Source organism: Onthophagus taurus, chromosome 8 (genome assembly GCF_036711975.1).
Source record: "Onthophagus taurus isolate NC chromosome 8, IU_Otau_3.0, whole genome shotgun sequence".
Lineage (NCBI taxonomy): Eukaryota > Metazoa > Arthropoda > Insecta > Coleoptera > Scarabaeidae > Onthophagus > Onthophagus taurus.
Window position 1 is genome coordinate 9806281 of NC_091973.1, and position 17802 is coordinate 9824082.

At 34.5% G+C, this 17802-nt stretch overlaps 2 protein-coding genes and 1 long non-coding RNA gene across 3 annotated transcripts; 2 read left to right on the forward strand and 1 right to left on the reverse strand.

The window, feature by feature from the left end:
• Positions 1 to 313: 313 nt before the first annotated feature.
• On the forward strand, positions 314 to 2688 carry LOC111420787 (putative nuclease HARBI1). Its single transcript, XM_071198621.1, has 2 exons — positions 314 to 877; positions 1770 to 2688. The coding sequence occupies exons 1-2, from the start codon at positions 371 to 373 to the stop codon at positions 2574 to 2576; spliced, it is 1314 nt and encodes a 437-aa protein (XP_071054722.1). The 5' UTR covers positions 314 to 370; the 3' UTR covers positions 2577 to 2688.
• LOC111424969 (uncharacterized) lies at positions 867 to 3164 on the reverse strand. The gene is made up of 2 exons (XM_071198622.1): positions 2685 to 3164; positions 867 to 1587 (listed from the first exon to the last, which is right to left on the reverse strand). The coding sequence occupies exons 1-2, from the start codon at positions 3162 to 3164 to the stop codon at positions 1015 to 1017; spliced, it is 1053 nt and encodes a 350-aa protein (XP_071054723.1). The 3' UTR covers positions 867 to 1014.
• A 9331-nt stretch (positions 3165 to 12495) lies between these two features.
• Positions 12496 to 13570, forward strand: LOC139431051 (uncharacterized). The gene is made up of 3 exons (XR_011641368.1): positions 12496 to 12684; positions 13210 to 13320; positions 13379 to 13570. It is a non-coding gene; the product is annotated as an uncharacterized lncRNA (long non-coding RNA).
• The last annotated feature ends 4232 nt before the right edge of the window (positions 13571 to 17802 follow it).

A 17802-nucleotide genomic window follows, 5' to 3' on the forward strand; every position in this document is an offset into this window, starting at 1 on the left:
TAAAATGTCTAAGATATTCTACCAATGTTCGGTGAGGTCTTTCGAGACTACCATTGCTCTGGGAATGATAACTAGTACAATTTATACGCTTTATGCCTAATAATTTGCATGTTTCCTTAAAAATTTCGCTCATAAAATTGGTTCCTTGATCAGTGACTAATAATTTTGGAGTTCCATATTTAAAAATTATTTGAGAAGTGAATGCTCTAGCGACAGTATTTGCTTCTTGGTTTGGTATTGGTACAGCGATAGATAATTTTGATAAGTCATCTTGACAAGTAAGAATGTTCTAGTCTCTACCGTAATAGGCCCCATACACCTGCATACATATTGGGCAACTTGATGTTGCGCAACAAAGTGTTGTACAAACATGGTTAGCCATACACTGTGCGCTATTTTATGCAAACCTCAGTTGTATGTGTTGCGTTCATACGGAAACATGCCATCTGACGAAGCGGCCTGTTTAGCTATAATAATTGCTATAACCTCCGAGGATGTTGGTATTAAAAAAAGAAGGAGGAAGAGGAGAGTATGGATGAAAGAGTGGTTGAAGAAAAGATCCCTTTTTAGCCACGCAAATCTCCTCAAGGAACTTCAATTGAGTTCACCACTAGATTACAAAAATTATTTACGAATGGACCCCACTACTTTTGGCGAATTATTGGTAATGATAACACCACTTATAGAAAAACAACATACTATAATGAGAGAAGCAATATCACCCAAGCAAAGGTTATTTGCAACTTTACGATACCTTACTTCTGGGCTTACTTACGAGGGTTTAAAGTTCGAAACAGCAATAGCTGCTCAAACACTTGGAAAGATTATTATAGAGACCTGTGACGCAATCATAAAGGTTTTGAAGAAATATATAAAGGTAAGTAATTATTACTTTATTAACGTTCATTAAAATAACAATACAAATAATATGAACTAAAAATAAACAAAGTAATATAAAACCTGAAAAACTGAAGTTATTTGACTGTTGGGCAACTTTCTCCTACTACAATATATTTAAATAAAATCTGGGTCTGGATATGGGTCTTCTGGTCTGCCTATCTGTACCGGAGCTGGGGAGTAATGAGTTTTTGTATTATTTGAATGTGATGGGTACATGTATTGGGATGAATGTTGTGGTCTGTTCTCTAGAGTGGTGATTTGTACTGGAGATGGAGGGTATGATTGAGATAGACTACTATTACTTGTATGAGGTGAATATCCGTATGAAAGTAGACGTGAGTTTGGCTCATTTATTGTTACAGAATTTCTGTGAAGGGTTCCAAAACGCCCTTCATATAAGATGTCGCTAATGGCCTTTTTCGCGTGAATTTGCTGCTCGGGCGACATTTTCACTAGCTCCAGTGCCCAACTTTTCGCTAGAATGTCTACCTCATTGTTGGAAGCACGCAGATGTTGGCAAGCCATTCTTAATAATTCATTTCGGGTCTGAGATTCCTCGGTTGTCCCTTTTCGTTTTGGAGCTCTACGTCCTGTGGCAGCTTCCGGCATTTCTATTTCTTGAGAAGTATCTGGATTTTCCTCTTCTGCTGCATTTGCTTCTGGGTTACCATCGTCCCGAGAAGAATCCTATAAAAGGCCAAAATGGGTTTATAATATTCCTACTTTTCTTTATTAAACAATTCTATAAATAATAATTGAAGAGTCCACTGCAAAAAGGCGGAATTTCAAGAAATCTTTCGTCTTTTTTGCAGTGGGCTCTTCAATTGTGCATGATTCAAGGTGCAATTCTATAAATTATTATTAAAAAGCTACCACAAAGTGAAAATGAGTGGAGAGCTGTAAGTAAAGATTTTGAAACGAAGTGGAATTTTCCTCTTTGCTTAGGGGCAATAGACGGTAAACATATACACATATTTAAACTCCCCGGAACAGGCTCCTATTACTTCAACTATAAGCATTCATTTAGTATTGTTTTAATGGGAATTGTAAATGCAAACTATGAATTCTTGATTGTTGATGTGGGCGCTAATGGACGTGTTTCTGATGCAGGGGTGTTTTCAAATACCTTCTTCTATAAAAAACTTGTAGAAAAGAACTTGGGCCTTCCTGAACCGGAAAATTTGCCTTTAACTAATACCAAAGTGCCTTGTGTTTTCGTAGGGGATGACGCTTTCCCACTTCTGGAGAATTTAATGAAACCATTCAGCAAGAGAAACCTCACCAAGGAAGAAAAAATTTATAACTACAGGGTGTCACGCAGCCGTCGGATTATTGAAAATGCATTTGGGATACTAGCTTCTCGATTTAGAATTCTGTTAAGTCAAATTAATCTATGTCCAGAAAAAGCTGTTACTATAACAGTAGCATGTTGCTATTTGCACAACTTTTTACGACATAAAAATGTAGAGTGTTACTTCCAAGGCGGCATAGATGTTGAAAATATAAATACCGGAGAGTTTACAAATGCTGATTGGAGAGCAGATCCTACGTTACAAACACTACAACCACTTCAAGGGAGAAACAGTACAACAACAGCAAAAGAAGTAATAGCACAGTTTTGTAATTACTTTAATACTGTTGGAGCTGTTCCGTGGCAGGACAACATTATATCTTAACTATAAATTATCTGTTTTTCACAGTTGTGCTTAAAAATATATTACTTTTTAAATAAATTATTTCAAAATAATATCAGCATTTAAATAATAACTGATTTGATTACTTACCCTGCCTTCATTTTCAGTCTCTTGGGGCTCGTCCATGGTAGAAGTCCCTGGTAATTGACTTTCTTGGTCTCTGAGGAAATCTAATTCTTTAAAATACCATAAACTTGGTTCATAAAGATTTTCGGTGCCTGTGCCAGATCTATAGCTCGCCACTACTTTTTTCAATTCCCTCCGATACACAGTACGCAAAACATTTATTTTCTTTCGCACCATCTCTCTATCGGCGCTAGGTTCTATTTCCTTTAATGTTTCGATTAGTTTTTCATACGCGACGTTCTTCTTGTTTCTATTTTTGTACACATCACTCTTCACTTTCCACACTTCTGGCAACTGGCGATATAGATTAATAAATTCGCTCCAAAAGTCTTTGTTGTTTATAAAGTTCGCCATTTTAAAATTATCAGTACTACTAGTGTGTGGCGTATGCGGAACTTGTCCAAACCTGCCCTTAACTGTACAACCTCTCGAGCCAGGACCCATATATGATGCAATAGTTGCACAACGTCATCCGTTGCGCAATTAATTTCAAACAATTTTGAATTTCTACAACTTGTTGCGCATCACGTTGAACAACACCATACACCATACAATTTTTGCACAACAGCCTCTGTTGTGCAATTTGTTCGCAGATGTATGGGCCCTTTAAGGCGACGAGCCGCCAATGAGTTGCCCGACAACGTCGCGGCTCTGGTTATGAGAGTTTGAATCGGTATGTGTAAAACATCATTCTTTAAGTGAAAAATATCACAAAATTGGTGACAAATATCTAGAATTGACTTTCGTTCTTCGTCATTTAAATGTGTGGTAGGAATCTGGTTTGTTAATTCTTCAATGCGATTATTAAAAGGAGTAGACGAAAATGTTAAGATGTGATAATTATCAGGTTTATCAAACTCTAAATTTCGACAATCGATCACTTTATCTTCTTGAGTTGAATTTAAAATACTTATTTTATATAAACCATTAACAGGTTGAGCAATAGAATTAGCAATATAAACTCCGGGAAGCATTTCCTTTTGTAAGCAGATACTTAGCTGATCATTTCGTGCGGGAATTTTAGCGATATATTCAAATCGGGCTGATACAGTGACTTGTAATGGACACGATATCGGAAATTGAAAATTAATGTCATTCAATTTTAAGGAAAGTGTTAAATTTTCGTATCAGATATTTGCTTTGTGTTTGACAAAGAAATTGCGACCGATTATACCGTCAACAGATATGGGAAAATCCTTTGGAACAATGTGTATCGGATTCATAATTTTATGAGTTTCAGAAATGTTAAATACGCCCATTGCTAAACCCAAGGAGGATACAGCATCTTTCGTTATACCACGTAACATTACTGTTTTATCAGAACCGTTATCGAGATACATTTTAGCAATCTTATTCGCCGCTAATTGAAGTGGTAAATCAACACAAGTCGTGTTTCCCTCAGTGCATTGTATATTAAAAACATGATTTTGATTAGAAATTGAAGTTTTAAAAATAGTAGAATCAGAGATAGTAGAATTAGAAGCAGAGCTCATTAACGGTGAGTCATTGGCGGAATTTGCAGAATTAATAGTTGGGCATGAAATTGTAGAAGACAAGTGTTTTATTTCATATCGCGAGCTCGAGTTACTGTGCCCGACGTACTCGGCTCTTGGTCGTTTCCCGACTGAAAATTTCTTGGAAGTTCGTTTTTATTGTCGGTATAACTGTTCTGAAAATTTTGACTACGATTAAAATTCGATCTGAAGTTGGGATTAGAATTTGTTTGTTTTTACGGATTCTGTGGATTGTTTCGAAGAGAGTTATTATATTGACGTTTCCTACACTGGTTTATGGTATGACCTAAGTGTTTACAATAATTACAACTAATTTGGTGAACATTTGCTTAGATTTTCACATTTGGGTTGCGATTTGGAAATGATAATGGACTTGGACTGGAACCTAAATTTGTTTTGCATTGATTCGCTCTATGATTCAATTTTCCACAACGAAAACATTTAACTTTACTCGCGAAACTTGATCTGTTTGTATTTAAAACGCTCTCTTCTTCGCAAGCTGCTTCGACAGCGTCTTCGAACTTATTAAATCGGCTGGTTTCAATAACTAACTAAATTGGATCTTTTAAACCTTCTACAAATGCTTTTAAGGCAGATTTTGCATTTAAATTTCTAACAATATCCGCGGATTCTTGACCTTTACTTGCAATGCAGGCATCAGTGAGATCTAATGTTAAACGTTCTATACGGTTAGCAAAAGTTCTAATATCTTCGTTCGGATATTTTCTCGAAGTGAGCAGTTGGGTCTGCATTTGCGCGATTGTTCTTTTCTCTAAATACTGTTCTTGTAGAATCTTTTTTAAATCATCCCAGGTTGCGTACGTTTTGTATTTAATTAAATTAGAAGCGGAACCACACAATTTTGAAATTATAACATTTAAAAACATGTCTTTATCGACGCGAGCCATGGCGGTGCTTGAAACAATGTCGCAACAGGCAACAAACTTATGCAAATTTTCCCGATCGCCACTGAATTCGGGGATCATTTTAAGACAAACATCAATAGCAAATGACATAATGGTGGCGTCGAGTCCGGATTGTTTGGGGGATCGGTCGCGGCACTACACTGCACAACTCTGGTAATGATGAATCTTGTATCCACAACCAGATGGTGGTCGGCAGCTGAAGTCGTGAAGAGTAGATGGTGCGCTGTCTTCCAGGAATGACCAGTTTCACCGATAACCAAAATTGATTGATGTGATTCCTCCAGATTTCCTCTTCGTAGCCGACAATCAGACGTTTTCGCTCCGGTTTTTGGGTAACTGTAGCACTTTTCGTTTTGTCAACCCCACACCTGATACCACTTTTGTTATGTGGGTGTTGGTCAAACCAAATAAAAGACAGTTTTCTTCTAATTATATTAACTTTAACTTTATTTCCAGCACTCTTCGTGTAACGTACCCGTTCGATCAGTAATTACAATAGATTGCAGTTAGTGATGATAGATGATTTTGCATTCAATGTTTTATAATAGTTCCGGGCACGTGATTGTGACGATACAATCGACCAATCCCAGAATGACATATAAAATAATGAGTTCAAGACCATCGATATCAGAATCAGCAATTTAGCAATGAAAACAATTATAGTAACCAATTCTGATGACGTTGCTATTTTACACAATTTAGTAAACAATTAATTGTATAAACAAACATCTATGAACTAGAAAATATTATAAACAATTCTATTAAATTGATGGGTGTAAAGGGTGCTTTACAACACATTTAATACTTTTGCATGCATTGAAAAGTCATCTAAGAGATGACATGCGACCACTCTTGTAGCAACAGGAGGCGCGACTACTGGAGTGTTAAATAATTTGTATTAATAAACGTTGGCTTCATAATAATTAAAGTAAATATCGTCTGTCATTTGAAAATATTGGTTATTAAACATGAAGAAATTCTGACTACATACTAATTCAAGTAGGTTGGATAGGGCTAAAATGTTTACAAATTTAAGTTGCAATTCAGTACGCCTTTCAATTAAGACTGTAGTCTCACGGTCACAGAGTTTTTGAGGGGCCCAGGAGACGGACGTTCGGAAGCAAGAAGACGGGACTTATTTCTCCATATGCCCCGCCCCTTACAGATATCGATTTTTTGCTGTTCTCAATCTATTTATCTTTTGCCCAAGCAATCCGTTTCAATTGAATGTGTTTATATTACTCGTTTTTTATGGAGAATATAGAAAAAGACGGAAATACGGGAATAGTAAGTAGCGTTTTCATCAGTAAATATCTAATAGAACAAGGATTTTGTGGATTATGCAGATGAACACAAATCAAAAATTTTATGTAAAACGCGGTACTGTAAAGACAAATAGTGGTTTGTAACAAATATTGTCAAGAAATTTACCGATAAATTGTACACAGTTGAGAAATGTACACAATTGTAGAAAATAATAGACAAAATTAATTTACTAATAGATAATTGGGAGTAAGAAATACCAAAAAGGTCCTTACTCTTTCAATGCGAGGTTATAGGAACAAAAATTTTAATAGAGCAAGATCAAGAAACGGTTGAATCTTTACTTTTATTGTTATATCTAGGGTGTTTTATTTCTAATGGTTAAACTACTAGTGTGCCGTGGATCCACCAATTCAGGCAACATGTTGTCAAAATAAAATTTTTTCAACTTTTCTTTCATTTTGTCGTTCCAAAAATTAGGATCTTTAGAAATCTAAAAAAAATAGTAATATAAACAATGATAATATTAAACATTTGTTATTGTATCTTTATACCATTTCTATCTCGATACCATGTGGTGTCCATACAACAAAATAACACGAATTGCAACGTGTTATATGTAATAGTCCTTGAATTTGGAAGTAGTAATCGTGACCTCTATTTAAAACCATTTTATTATTTATAAGTTTACAAAATTTAATTATCCCTTCTTCTGTTGCCGCTCTTGGCGTTAATTTCTTTGCTGAAAAGGGACATTTGATTTCACACAAGAAATCCTCCCCTATTAGCCCATCTGGTTATGCAGCTAAATAACAGTCCGTCTTATCAATAAACAAACCACACGGCAAAACATTTACTTGTCGTTCGTTTTCAAGTTGTTGCCTAGCGATAGGTTCTTTTTCAATGCCATATTGCATTGCTATTGTCGGATGAAAGGATTGGTAAATTAAATATTTGACAATATTTGATGGATTAGTGCTCTCCCTCTTCTTACAAATTCTTCCGAAGTTGGAAGCTGTGAGCCGCTTACTTCTTTCCTCGTACCAAAGCTGACTATTGGAATGTCCCGCTGTCCTAATTTCTATTTCCGCTAACTCGTCTTCCGGTTTGTAAATATTTCATAAAAACGCTTCTTTTTTAGCGGTGTATTTAGCGGGCGACATATCTGGTATCAATTCATCTAAACCGTAATTTTCATTAACTGGTTGCACTGCTACTTTACGTCTCTGTTGGAAAATTTTACGTTTAGAACACGCCCTGAATTTAATTCGGAATACCTTTGAGTGTATACTCCTAAATTATTTCCAGATAATTTTTTATGAATACTTTTAATTGCTTCTCCTTTGGTGTTGTATGAGATAGTTGTTACATTACACCTCAAATTGTAACCAAATCTTCTACAATAATTAATTCGTTTACCTGCCACATACTTTGCGATAACGAAATTGTAACATTCCGCCACATTTCTCGACATATTTGTTAATAAACTGTGTGCATTGAAAATTAGACGGTTCACGAATGAATTGATTTCATCATCTAACCCACAATTTTTTAATTCTTCTATCCAATTACATTCGCCTAATTGTTGGCGTTTACAAAAGTATGTTTTGCAATTGGAATGATCACCAAATACATGATGTACACTATTTGCAAGGTCTTGCGATAAGAGCCTTACATTTTTATGGAGTGCCCTATATTTAGCAGCAGATAGAGCAGCCGTTCGAAGCCTACGGATATTGTTTTCTACTAACTTCCTTAACAGGAACGTTGAACAGGAACGAACGTAACTGAATTTTCGTCCACTTATTTCTTTTAATCTTACGCAATAATTCCGCAAAAGATGATTAGAGCATTTAATCCTTTGTACCAATTGCTTCCCGTAGGGTCTTACATTTAGAAATTTTCGGTACACACTGCTGTCCCCATCTCCTACCAATTGCTCTTTTTGAAGCCCTCTGCAATTATAGATGCTTCCATCCCTGTAGAAGGCCGATTAAAATTTTTGGTACATGCGTGGGGTTTAGCTTCAATATTTAGAGCGGTTGCTCTTTCACATATAATACAAAATTTATTTCTTATTCCCTAAAAGATTATTTTTTTTGTTCGCATCCCTATTATGCAGGCCTAAGAATGAACAGGATTTACTCAATCATTTTATAATGATACACGTTACAAGCGTTTGGACCAAACACCATCAACAATAACCGTTAATAATGGAACACCAAATTTATCTATGTCGCCATTTTCCTTTGCTAATTGTACTTCTTCGTTACCTGCTTTTTCTATTTCACTCCAAGTACATTCTCCAACAACTGTGTGTAAATCTTCTTGATGTTTATAATATAGACGCTTAGATATAGGTGGTATGTTGAGTGAAGCTGTTATTTCACTCAGTTGTTGGAAACCATTTCCAGACATAATAGTACCAGAAACAGCCGCCATATTAACATTAGGTTGACTAAAAGGATTTTCAGAGTACATTTCTAGTTGTGATTTAGCTTGCAAAGCCGTCTCTATTTTCTTTAACAAACTGTAAATTTGCTACAGTACAGTTATATAACGCAACGTGTTTATGTTCAATTAGTTGCTTTACTATGTAACCCACATCCACAATACGGCGACCAGTCGACATTGCACTATAAAAATAATTCTTCTATTAAAATATGCGATCACTATGTTTTTATTACCCTCATTTTATTGATTACTTATATATGATTACCTGTACATTATCATGTAATAATTCTAAAATGGGAGAAGTGTTTATTGGTAATTGAGGGGAGGGTTGATTTGGAATAATCTGATCTATTCTGTAAAAAATGTTATATGTAGTTAATTCTCATAATTATTTATATCTTATAATATTCACATACCCAAAATAAATAGCAACATTCTCAGCTACAGGGATTTCTATTCACTCACTATGTGATTGAATAATTCTACAAATGTGCGAAGAAAAATGTCAACATGTACTATCGGCTTCGGGGAAATTATAATAAATCAAGAGTATGATAAAGATTTGCCTTCGCGAGGCTCTACTGGCTTGAATCGCTCTCTTCTTTTTTGATTTCAATTTACAAAACGACGTTTTAGTTTTACCCATATTTTACATACAATATTTATAAAGTCACTGTCTCAAACTTAAATCACTAATCACTAATTAAACACTAAATCTATACACTAAACTAAACTATTCAACCAAAGGACCGAAATACCAAAACCATAATTATCCTATATACATAAACCGTTCAAAACAGGAAATCAGTCGTAATTTAAAATAAAATTCGTATTTTTTGTATTTTTATTTAAAACCATTTTTAATACTAAACCAAAATATTTATTACTACTAAAAAAAATTAATAATAGTAATGTTTAGGAAATTAATAATTGAAGTTACCTAGTTCAATGGCGGACCTAATTATAATAAAAAATAAATAATCAGAATTTAATTCGGTTACCTTAAACTATACATTTATATAGTATTCAGCTTCACCTACTTATATAGTTTTATTTCAAAGCAATTGAAACAATGCTATTCATACGAAATGGTCGAAATATACGATAAGATCGTAAACGATGCAATGTAAATAAACAGACCGCTCGCACAATCTGTTTGGCCACACCATGCACCCTTTGAGGGCGCAGCTAAATTGAAATTAGCAAAGAAATTAGAATATTCTTACCGTGGGAAATTCCAATCTAGCTCATTTATACCAAAAAATTTCAAAAAAATGTATATATAAAAAGTAACCGGAAAATTATTATCTACTGCACCAAGGACTCGGTTTCGAAACTTTTCTTAAATCTCTTCCTAATCTCCGTTATTATCAACAATTATCTAAATATCTCACCGTGAGGCCCTAGAGTTAGTCTTTCTATATATTTTTTATTTGAAAGTTTTTTGTCTATATCAAACGGTAACTGCGTTTTATTGGAATTAAATTTTCGGCCCTGAGAATACAGCCTTAACTGATCTTAATGATTGTAATTGTCTCTTTTATGGGGAGATTGGCATAAAGATTTGTAATATCAAAAGATATAAGTCTAGTTTTCCTAGAAATAATTAAATTTGTGGTCTTTTTTATGAGATCCTGTGAATTTAAAACATTATAATGAAAACTATCCTTAAAAGTTGCAAAAAGGAATTTTTGAATGATTGTAGCGACTCGACAAGTTACGGTGTTATTATTACCAATAATGGGTCTAATGCCTTTATTTTAATGCCATTAATGCCATTTTTAGGGGTGATTTGATTCTAAATGAAATCACGGATTTTATGAAAGATTTTTGATGAAATTCATAAATTTTAACGAATAAATTATATAATAGTTTTACTTTTAAATTTTTACTACTAAGGCACACTTTTACCACCTCTAGTTAAAGTGGTTGTTAACTTTAACTAATGGTTAGCACAAAAATCGGCTTTTACCACCATATTTACCTTGTTGATAGCGCTAACTAATAGTTATTTTCGGTCTATCCTTAACTATCGGTTTGGGGGTCGGGTTAAATATTTACCTCATTGATAAACTTGGTTCAAGGTATTTTTAACCAGATGGCGTAACATAAATCTAACCTAAAATCATAATAAATGCTTACGTTCGCTCAAAACTCCATAATAGTGATTAAAACGGTGTTATTGTCGTGTTATAACAGTGTTACACAGAGATAGAATAAAAAATCATGGATTTCGAAAGGTTTGAAATTGATGAGCAAGAAATCTTGGAGAAAATTAATTTTAACAGAATAGACTACGTCTGCCATCAAACTGATGAATTTATTAAAAGATTTCGATTATCAAAGGAATGTGTGTTTTCACCACATCTTAGCACAAATTGATAATGACATCAAACCACGAACGAGGAGGTATTATATATGTATAGTACCTAATTTTTATCACTAGAAGAATTAATAATTAATTTTTTTTAGAAATTCTGCAATCCCTGTTTCAAATAGATTGTTGCTTACTTTAAGATTTTTTTGCTACAGGCAACATTTTATTGGATGTAGCTGACTTTTATGGAATCAGCGAATCATTAGCTTACCAATTTTCGTTGGCAATTAAACAACTTTTTCCTTAACTGATTTAATTTATTTTTAACGAAATTTGGCACAATACGGTGGCTTGACCATTCGACGATATCAATACAGTTTTTACAATAATTTTAACTCTAATGCTAATAATGATCACTCTAATAATGATTCTTTGTTCTTCCCCTACTTATAACTAAATCCCTTCTTTAACTTTTGCAACTTGGTGGTCTGACAATTTGACCAATGAAAAAGCTTTTATAATGAAATTCTGAGAAATGCATTTCAAGTCCGTATGCGTAAACGTAAGCAAAATTTGAAACAAAGAAAAAGTGTAACCTATTTGTTGCAAAAATTACGAAGTTAGATTAACAAGAATTAACGACAAAGTAATAATTCATTTTAACAAATACAATTTAAAAACGAAGGGTGGATTACAACATCCCTCCCCCCTTATTTTTGAAAATTGTACCGCGGGTTAGTGGTACAATTTTCAATTTCGACTTCTTCGGTTGCGGCTGATAATTCTATATCTTTATTTTGAATGTTTTCCTTAATTCTATTTCGACGATACAGCTTATATTTAACATATATAAGGTAAACAATAAAAATAATAACGATAAAAACAAAGAAAATTCCTATACCAAAATTAACATGATGAAAATATGACGGCGATGAAAGAGGATAATTTGCTTCTATTGTTAGTGAATTTATTTTATTACTAATTTTTTGTAGTTCGGTAACATCTGTGTTTGGTATTACGAGTGGATTGGTTAATACCGGTAAGTATGAACTTTTTACATAGGTTTCTAAATTTGAAATACTATCAAAAGAATGTAACAAATTCAAAGGTGATAAGTACGAAGTGATCTTTTTGAACAAAATTTCTTTTGTGTTTTTAAAATTAAAGAATTTGTATACGCCGCACAATTTGGGTGTAATGTTAAAATTCCGGTTTTATTTAAGGTAACTGATATTCGCTCAGTACCTGGTGTACACGATCTATCTATGTGTTCTGTTTTAGGTACTGCGTAAAGCCATGAATCGTTTATCACAATTATCGGGAATGTGCGACCTAGGCACGAATAGACTCGCTTCGCAGCCTCCGTACATGTGGACTAAATAAATTGGTTTTGTTTGCTTACAGACGTAGGTAGCTGAACCTTTTGTGCACGCTTGCAACTCTTGCAAATTCATTTGGAAATAATATTGTTTAAAGGCGTCAATGATCAGGTAAGGTTCTTTTGGTGCTATGAAGATGTAATTTGAGTCGTTTAAAGCAATGGGTGCGCTAGTAAAGTAAGTAATGTTCAGCAAATTACCCTGATTTGATATCATAGATGTTAACAGTATTTCATATGAAGATTCAATTTGTTCGAGTACGATCGTTTTCGCGTTAATAGCTGTTAAATTTTTACTAAAATCGTTTACGTGTTGTGTTATGTTGTCTAAACTGTTTTTGACGTTCGCGAAATTTGAAGATGACCGAAGAATATGAATGGTATTCTGAACTATACTTATTTGTTGTTTAAGGAGATTGTGTAAATGTTGTTGATCGTTTTGAAGCTTAATTATTTGAGAATATTAATATTCGGCATCGTTTTGATCTAAAGTTCCGAAAAGAGTTTTCGAAACTGTTCCGATCGCATTGATTAATCCGCGTTTTGTTCGCGTAGAGAGTTCTTCTCCCAACATGTTTAATATAACCTTATGTTTGTTAGTTAATTGTTCCATGACATATGATAATAAGTTTTTTAGGGAAGTTCCACATTGGAGAGGATATTGGGTTACGGTTTTGCAAATTGACAATAATTGTTGATTATAAAATTGGATAGAATTGAATTCATCATGATATTCTTCTAAGTCTAAGTGAGTAACTAATTTCCATTCAGCGTTTGATAATTTTAATTTGTTTAACTTTTCGTAGTGTAATCCAGAAGTAGTTTCAAGAAGAGTGTTGTTATAGTAATGAGTATTACCATTTACCTCGCCATGGTAAATAATGAAAATCCAAAATGGAAACCAAGTTAGAAGTGACATATTGGATGGAAACCTGGAACAACATAATTGAGTTTTTATTGAGTAGCCTCAATAAATTTCTTTAATCGGTTAACATGAACTTTTGTGTTTTTATTTTTGACCTTTATAGTGTAATTTACATTTGAATTTCTTTTTGTTATTTCATAGGGACCAGTGTATAATGGAAGTAATTTTTTAGATTTTCCTATTGGTTTTGTCTCGTTTGATAGTAGTACCTTGTTACCTACATTGAAATGGATATCTTTGGCGTTTTTGTCATATTGTTCTTTAGCGGTTTCTTTAGCTCTTAGCAATGTTTCACGGGCATTGCATGTGTATGTTGCAACCGAGATTTGAGTTCGTTATAGTAGTCGTCGTAATTGTAAAGTATTTCAGGGTTTTTTATCACTGTAGACGGTAAGATCGCCTTATGTCCGAATAACAATTCAAACGGAGGAAAACCGGTAGATGTATGCGGAGTAGTGTTATATGTGAATGTGGCAAACGGCATGAATTCATCCCAGTTATTCATGTCTTTGTTGATGAAATTTCTAAGATATTCGGTTAGAGTTCTATGACTTCTTTCCAGACTTCCGTTACTTTGCGGATGGTAACTAGTCGTTTGGATACTTTTCATTTTTAATATTTTACAGGTTTCTTTGAAAATTTGACTAAGGAAATTGGTACCTTGGTCAGTTAGTACCATTTTGGGTGTACCGAATTTGCAAATTATGTTACAGGCAAAAGTATTGGCTTCTTGGTTTTGAATTGGAATCGCTATAGAAAATTTGCTGAGATCGTCTTGACAAGTGAGCAGATATTTGTTGAACTGTTCAGTTTGATTCAAGGGACCTACAACATCGAGAAATAATTTTTCAAATGGATATCTGGAAGTTGTTAGTACCATCGGAACTTTTGTCTTCTTGTATGTTTTATTTTTTTGACATGTTTCGCATGCTCGAATGAAGTTTTTTATGTCCTTATACATTTTTGGCCAATTGTAAACTTGTTTTATACGTTTGAACGTCCTATTCACCCCTTGGTGACCTCCTAATGGGGTGTAATGATACTCATTGAGTATTTCCTTGATTTGTTCATGTGTAAGTTCGCTTTGATCTGGAGAAATGAGAGAAATTTTTACATCGGTATTTTTGAAAATATATCCTAATATAGTTCTGATGTTGTCTATCTTTAAATGTTGCTTGATAATGGATTGAGTATGAATTAATAAGTCAGATATTGAATTGTCTGTGCAACACTGTTTAAGGTTTAGAAGAGTTTTAAATCGGCATATTCAGGTGAATCATGGTGGTGTTGTTTGATGACACAATCGAAATAACATTTGTTGTCCTTTTGGATTCGTGAACAGGCATAAAGAGGAATATTTGTATCTAATGAATTTGTGAAATTGATAACGTTTGTTGAAATTTGCGTTGGATTTTGAGTTTGGTAATCGATAATGTTATTATTAAGAATCACAGATTTTGCAATTTGGGACAGATAATAATCATAATTTAGAGTTGTTGAATCGGAGTTGTTAACGACATAGGTGTGATAGATTCGAGAGAATGCATCAGCATTGGTATTATGCTTTCCTGGTTTGTATTCGATTTCATATTCATATTCTTCGAGTTTTAATCTGAATCTAGTGAGTCTAGAAGAAGGGTTTGAGACTGAATATAAGTAAATAAGTGGACGATGATCTGTTACTATTTTAAATTTACGGCTGTACAGATACGGTCTGAAATGCTGTACTGACCAAACGTTCGCAAGTAGTTCCCACTCAATTGTTGAGTAGTTTTGCTCGGCTTTGTTCAAGGTTCTACTGGCATAAGCCAATGGAAGATCTTGTTTTTTGTCTGTTACTAATTGCGAGAGAATCGATCCAATAGCAAATTGACTGGCATCCGTTGTGAGAATGAATGTTTTTCTAAAATCCTGATATTGTAATAATGGAGCAGTGGTCAATTTCTCCGTAAGCAAATTGAATGATTCTTGGTAAGGTACGTTAAAATCAAAAGTAGTTTCTTTTTTGAGAAGATGATAGAGAGGTTGAGTAATTTGAGCGAAATTTTGAATGAAACGTCGGTAACAAGATGCGAGACCGAGAAAACTCTGTAGTTGTTTCTGATTTTTTGGAACAGGAAAGGTAGATACTGCGTCAATTTTTCTACCATCGGGTTTAATGCCTTCTCCGGAAATAACATAACCTAAGTACGTAACTTCTTTTTGAAGAAAATGACATTTATTTGGCTGTAACTTTAAATTGTGTTCGCGTAGTTGTTGGAAAACTTCAATAAGTGGTAAGTTATGAGCTTGTAGGCAATTACCATATATTACAATATCATCGATACACAAAGCATTTGGTACCTTGTATACCGGCTAAGACACTATTCATGAGACGTTGAAATGTGGCTGGGGAACCCTTTAATCCCATCGGTAATCGTTTATACTGGAAGTGACCTTGAAATGAAAAAGCTGTAAAGCGGCCCATACACGACGACTCTTGCAACGTCGCATGCGGCGACGCCAAGAGTCGAACCGCATGAAGCATCGTGTGTAGGGAAGCGCCAGGACTCATGCGCCGGCATCAGCAGCGGCGACGGCGACGGGTTCAAGACCGTGCCAGGCTCTGGCGCCTTGCAAGAGTCAACGTGTATGGGCTTGCGACGTGCATACGACACCGAAAGTATCGCTTTAGTTTGTTTCCAACGTGCACCGAAATGGCATCGTTCGCCGAAAGAGATTTTTGGGAAAAATTCATAAACCTTTATAGAATGTACCCTTGTTTATGGGACACAAAATCAAAAAATTATATAAACAAAAACTTAAAAACTACCGCCATAAATGAACTTGTAAAATTTACAAAAGAACGATTTCCGCAGGCAAATGCAGATTTCGTACAAAAAAAAATTCACACTTTACGTGGAAACTTCCGCCGCGAGTTGGGAAAAGTACGGAAATCGTTAACGGCAACTGGACGAGGGCAGGATGATGCATATATACCGAAATTATGGTATTATGACCATCTATCTTTCATATCTAATACTGAAACGCCGAGGCCAGGACGTTCAAATATAGACACTGAAGAAGAAGAAAAAGAAAAGGAAAATGAAACGCAAAGTAAGGTAATCATAAGTTCTATTATTATATTTTCACCACGCAATACTTCTATAATTAACCAACTATTCAGCAATTCGATAACGCCATTTTTTCTTGAAAAGGAACACTTCCCACGCTATTAAAATATTGTTTGTTTGCGTCCTTGCCTCCGTGGTTGCGAGTGTTGTAGGTCTTGTCATTCTTTGTAAAGGTGTTAATTGTCGTTCTTCCCGCCATTGGCCGAGCCTAAGTTCACCTACCTCAACATCTTCTTCATCGGCGTACCTGGGTGGTATGTAGTGTTTGCTTTCATCATGAAGAAAATTGTGCAAAGCACAACAAGCGAAAACTATACAATCCATTTTATCAACAGAAAGACATATATCTGTTTTAAAAACACCAAAACGGGACGACATTATCCCAAACGAATTTTCCACAATACGGCTTACACGAAATAGTCTGTAGTTAAAAATGCGTTCATCGGGATTAAGTTTTTTTCGGGGATATGGTTTCATAAGATTGGGAAGGAGTGGGAAAACTTCATCTCCCACAAACACGTAAGGAAGCGTAAACTGCGTTCCTTCCACGTTCTCTGGTTTTGGCAAATTAAGCGTGCCATTTACTAACTTGTCATAGAACATTGTATGGTAAAGAACACCACCATCAGATACCCTTCCATTCGTACCTGTCTGCACCATAATAAATTTATATTGTGCATCCACTACAGCCATTAAAACAATACTAAATTTTCCTTTGTAATTATAGTAGAAGGATTCGCTGTTAGGAGGCTTCACAATGTTTATATGTTTTCCATCAATGGCTCCCACACATGTATCAAAGTTCCATCTTTGTTTGAATTCTAGAGCGATTTGCTTCCATTCTTCTTCGCACTTTGGAAACTACAACAAGTAATTATTATTCAACAAAGATCTCTTTATTTTAATGAAAATGTTTAAAAGGCATTCTAGCACCTACAGTAGTATAATGGTACTTGTACTAACAAGCGACTAACGAAAAAATTATTTAATTACAATTTTGTTAATTTCAAGCACATTACGAGTAAAGTAATTAATAAGCCTCTAATTATTTTAGACACTACCTGACGACGATGAGACAATACGCTCTGCAAGAAGTAGTCCTATATTAAATATTAGAAGTCCGCAGACACCTTTGTCTACGAGTTCCCTTGAAGTAGAACGCATCAAAAAGAGCAAAATAAAAAAAAAATCT

Bases quoted from the DNA above. Each gene is read 5' to 3' on its own strand.
- LOC111424969 (XM_071198622.1), bottom strand. From the start codon at position 3,164: ATGGGTCCTGGCTCGAGAGGTTGTACAGTTAAGGGCAGGTTTGGACAA. The intron at 1,588-2,684 runs GTAAGTAATCAA...GGCCTTTTATAG, and splicing joins AGACTGAAAATGAAGGCAGG to GATTCTTCTCGGGACGATGG.
- LOC111420787 (XM_071198621.1), top strand. From the start codon at position 371: ATGGTTAGCCATACACTGTGCGCTATTTTATGCAAACCTCAGTTGTAT. The intron at 878-1,769 runs GTAAGTAATTAT...ATTATTAAAAAG, and splicing joins TTTTGAAGAAATATATAAAG to CTACCACAAAGTGAAAATGA.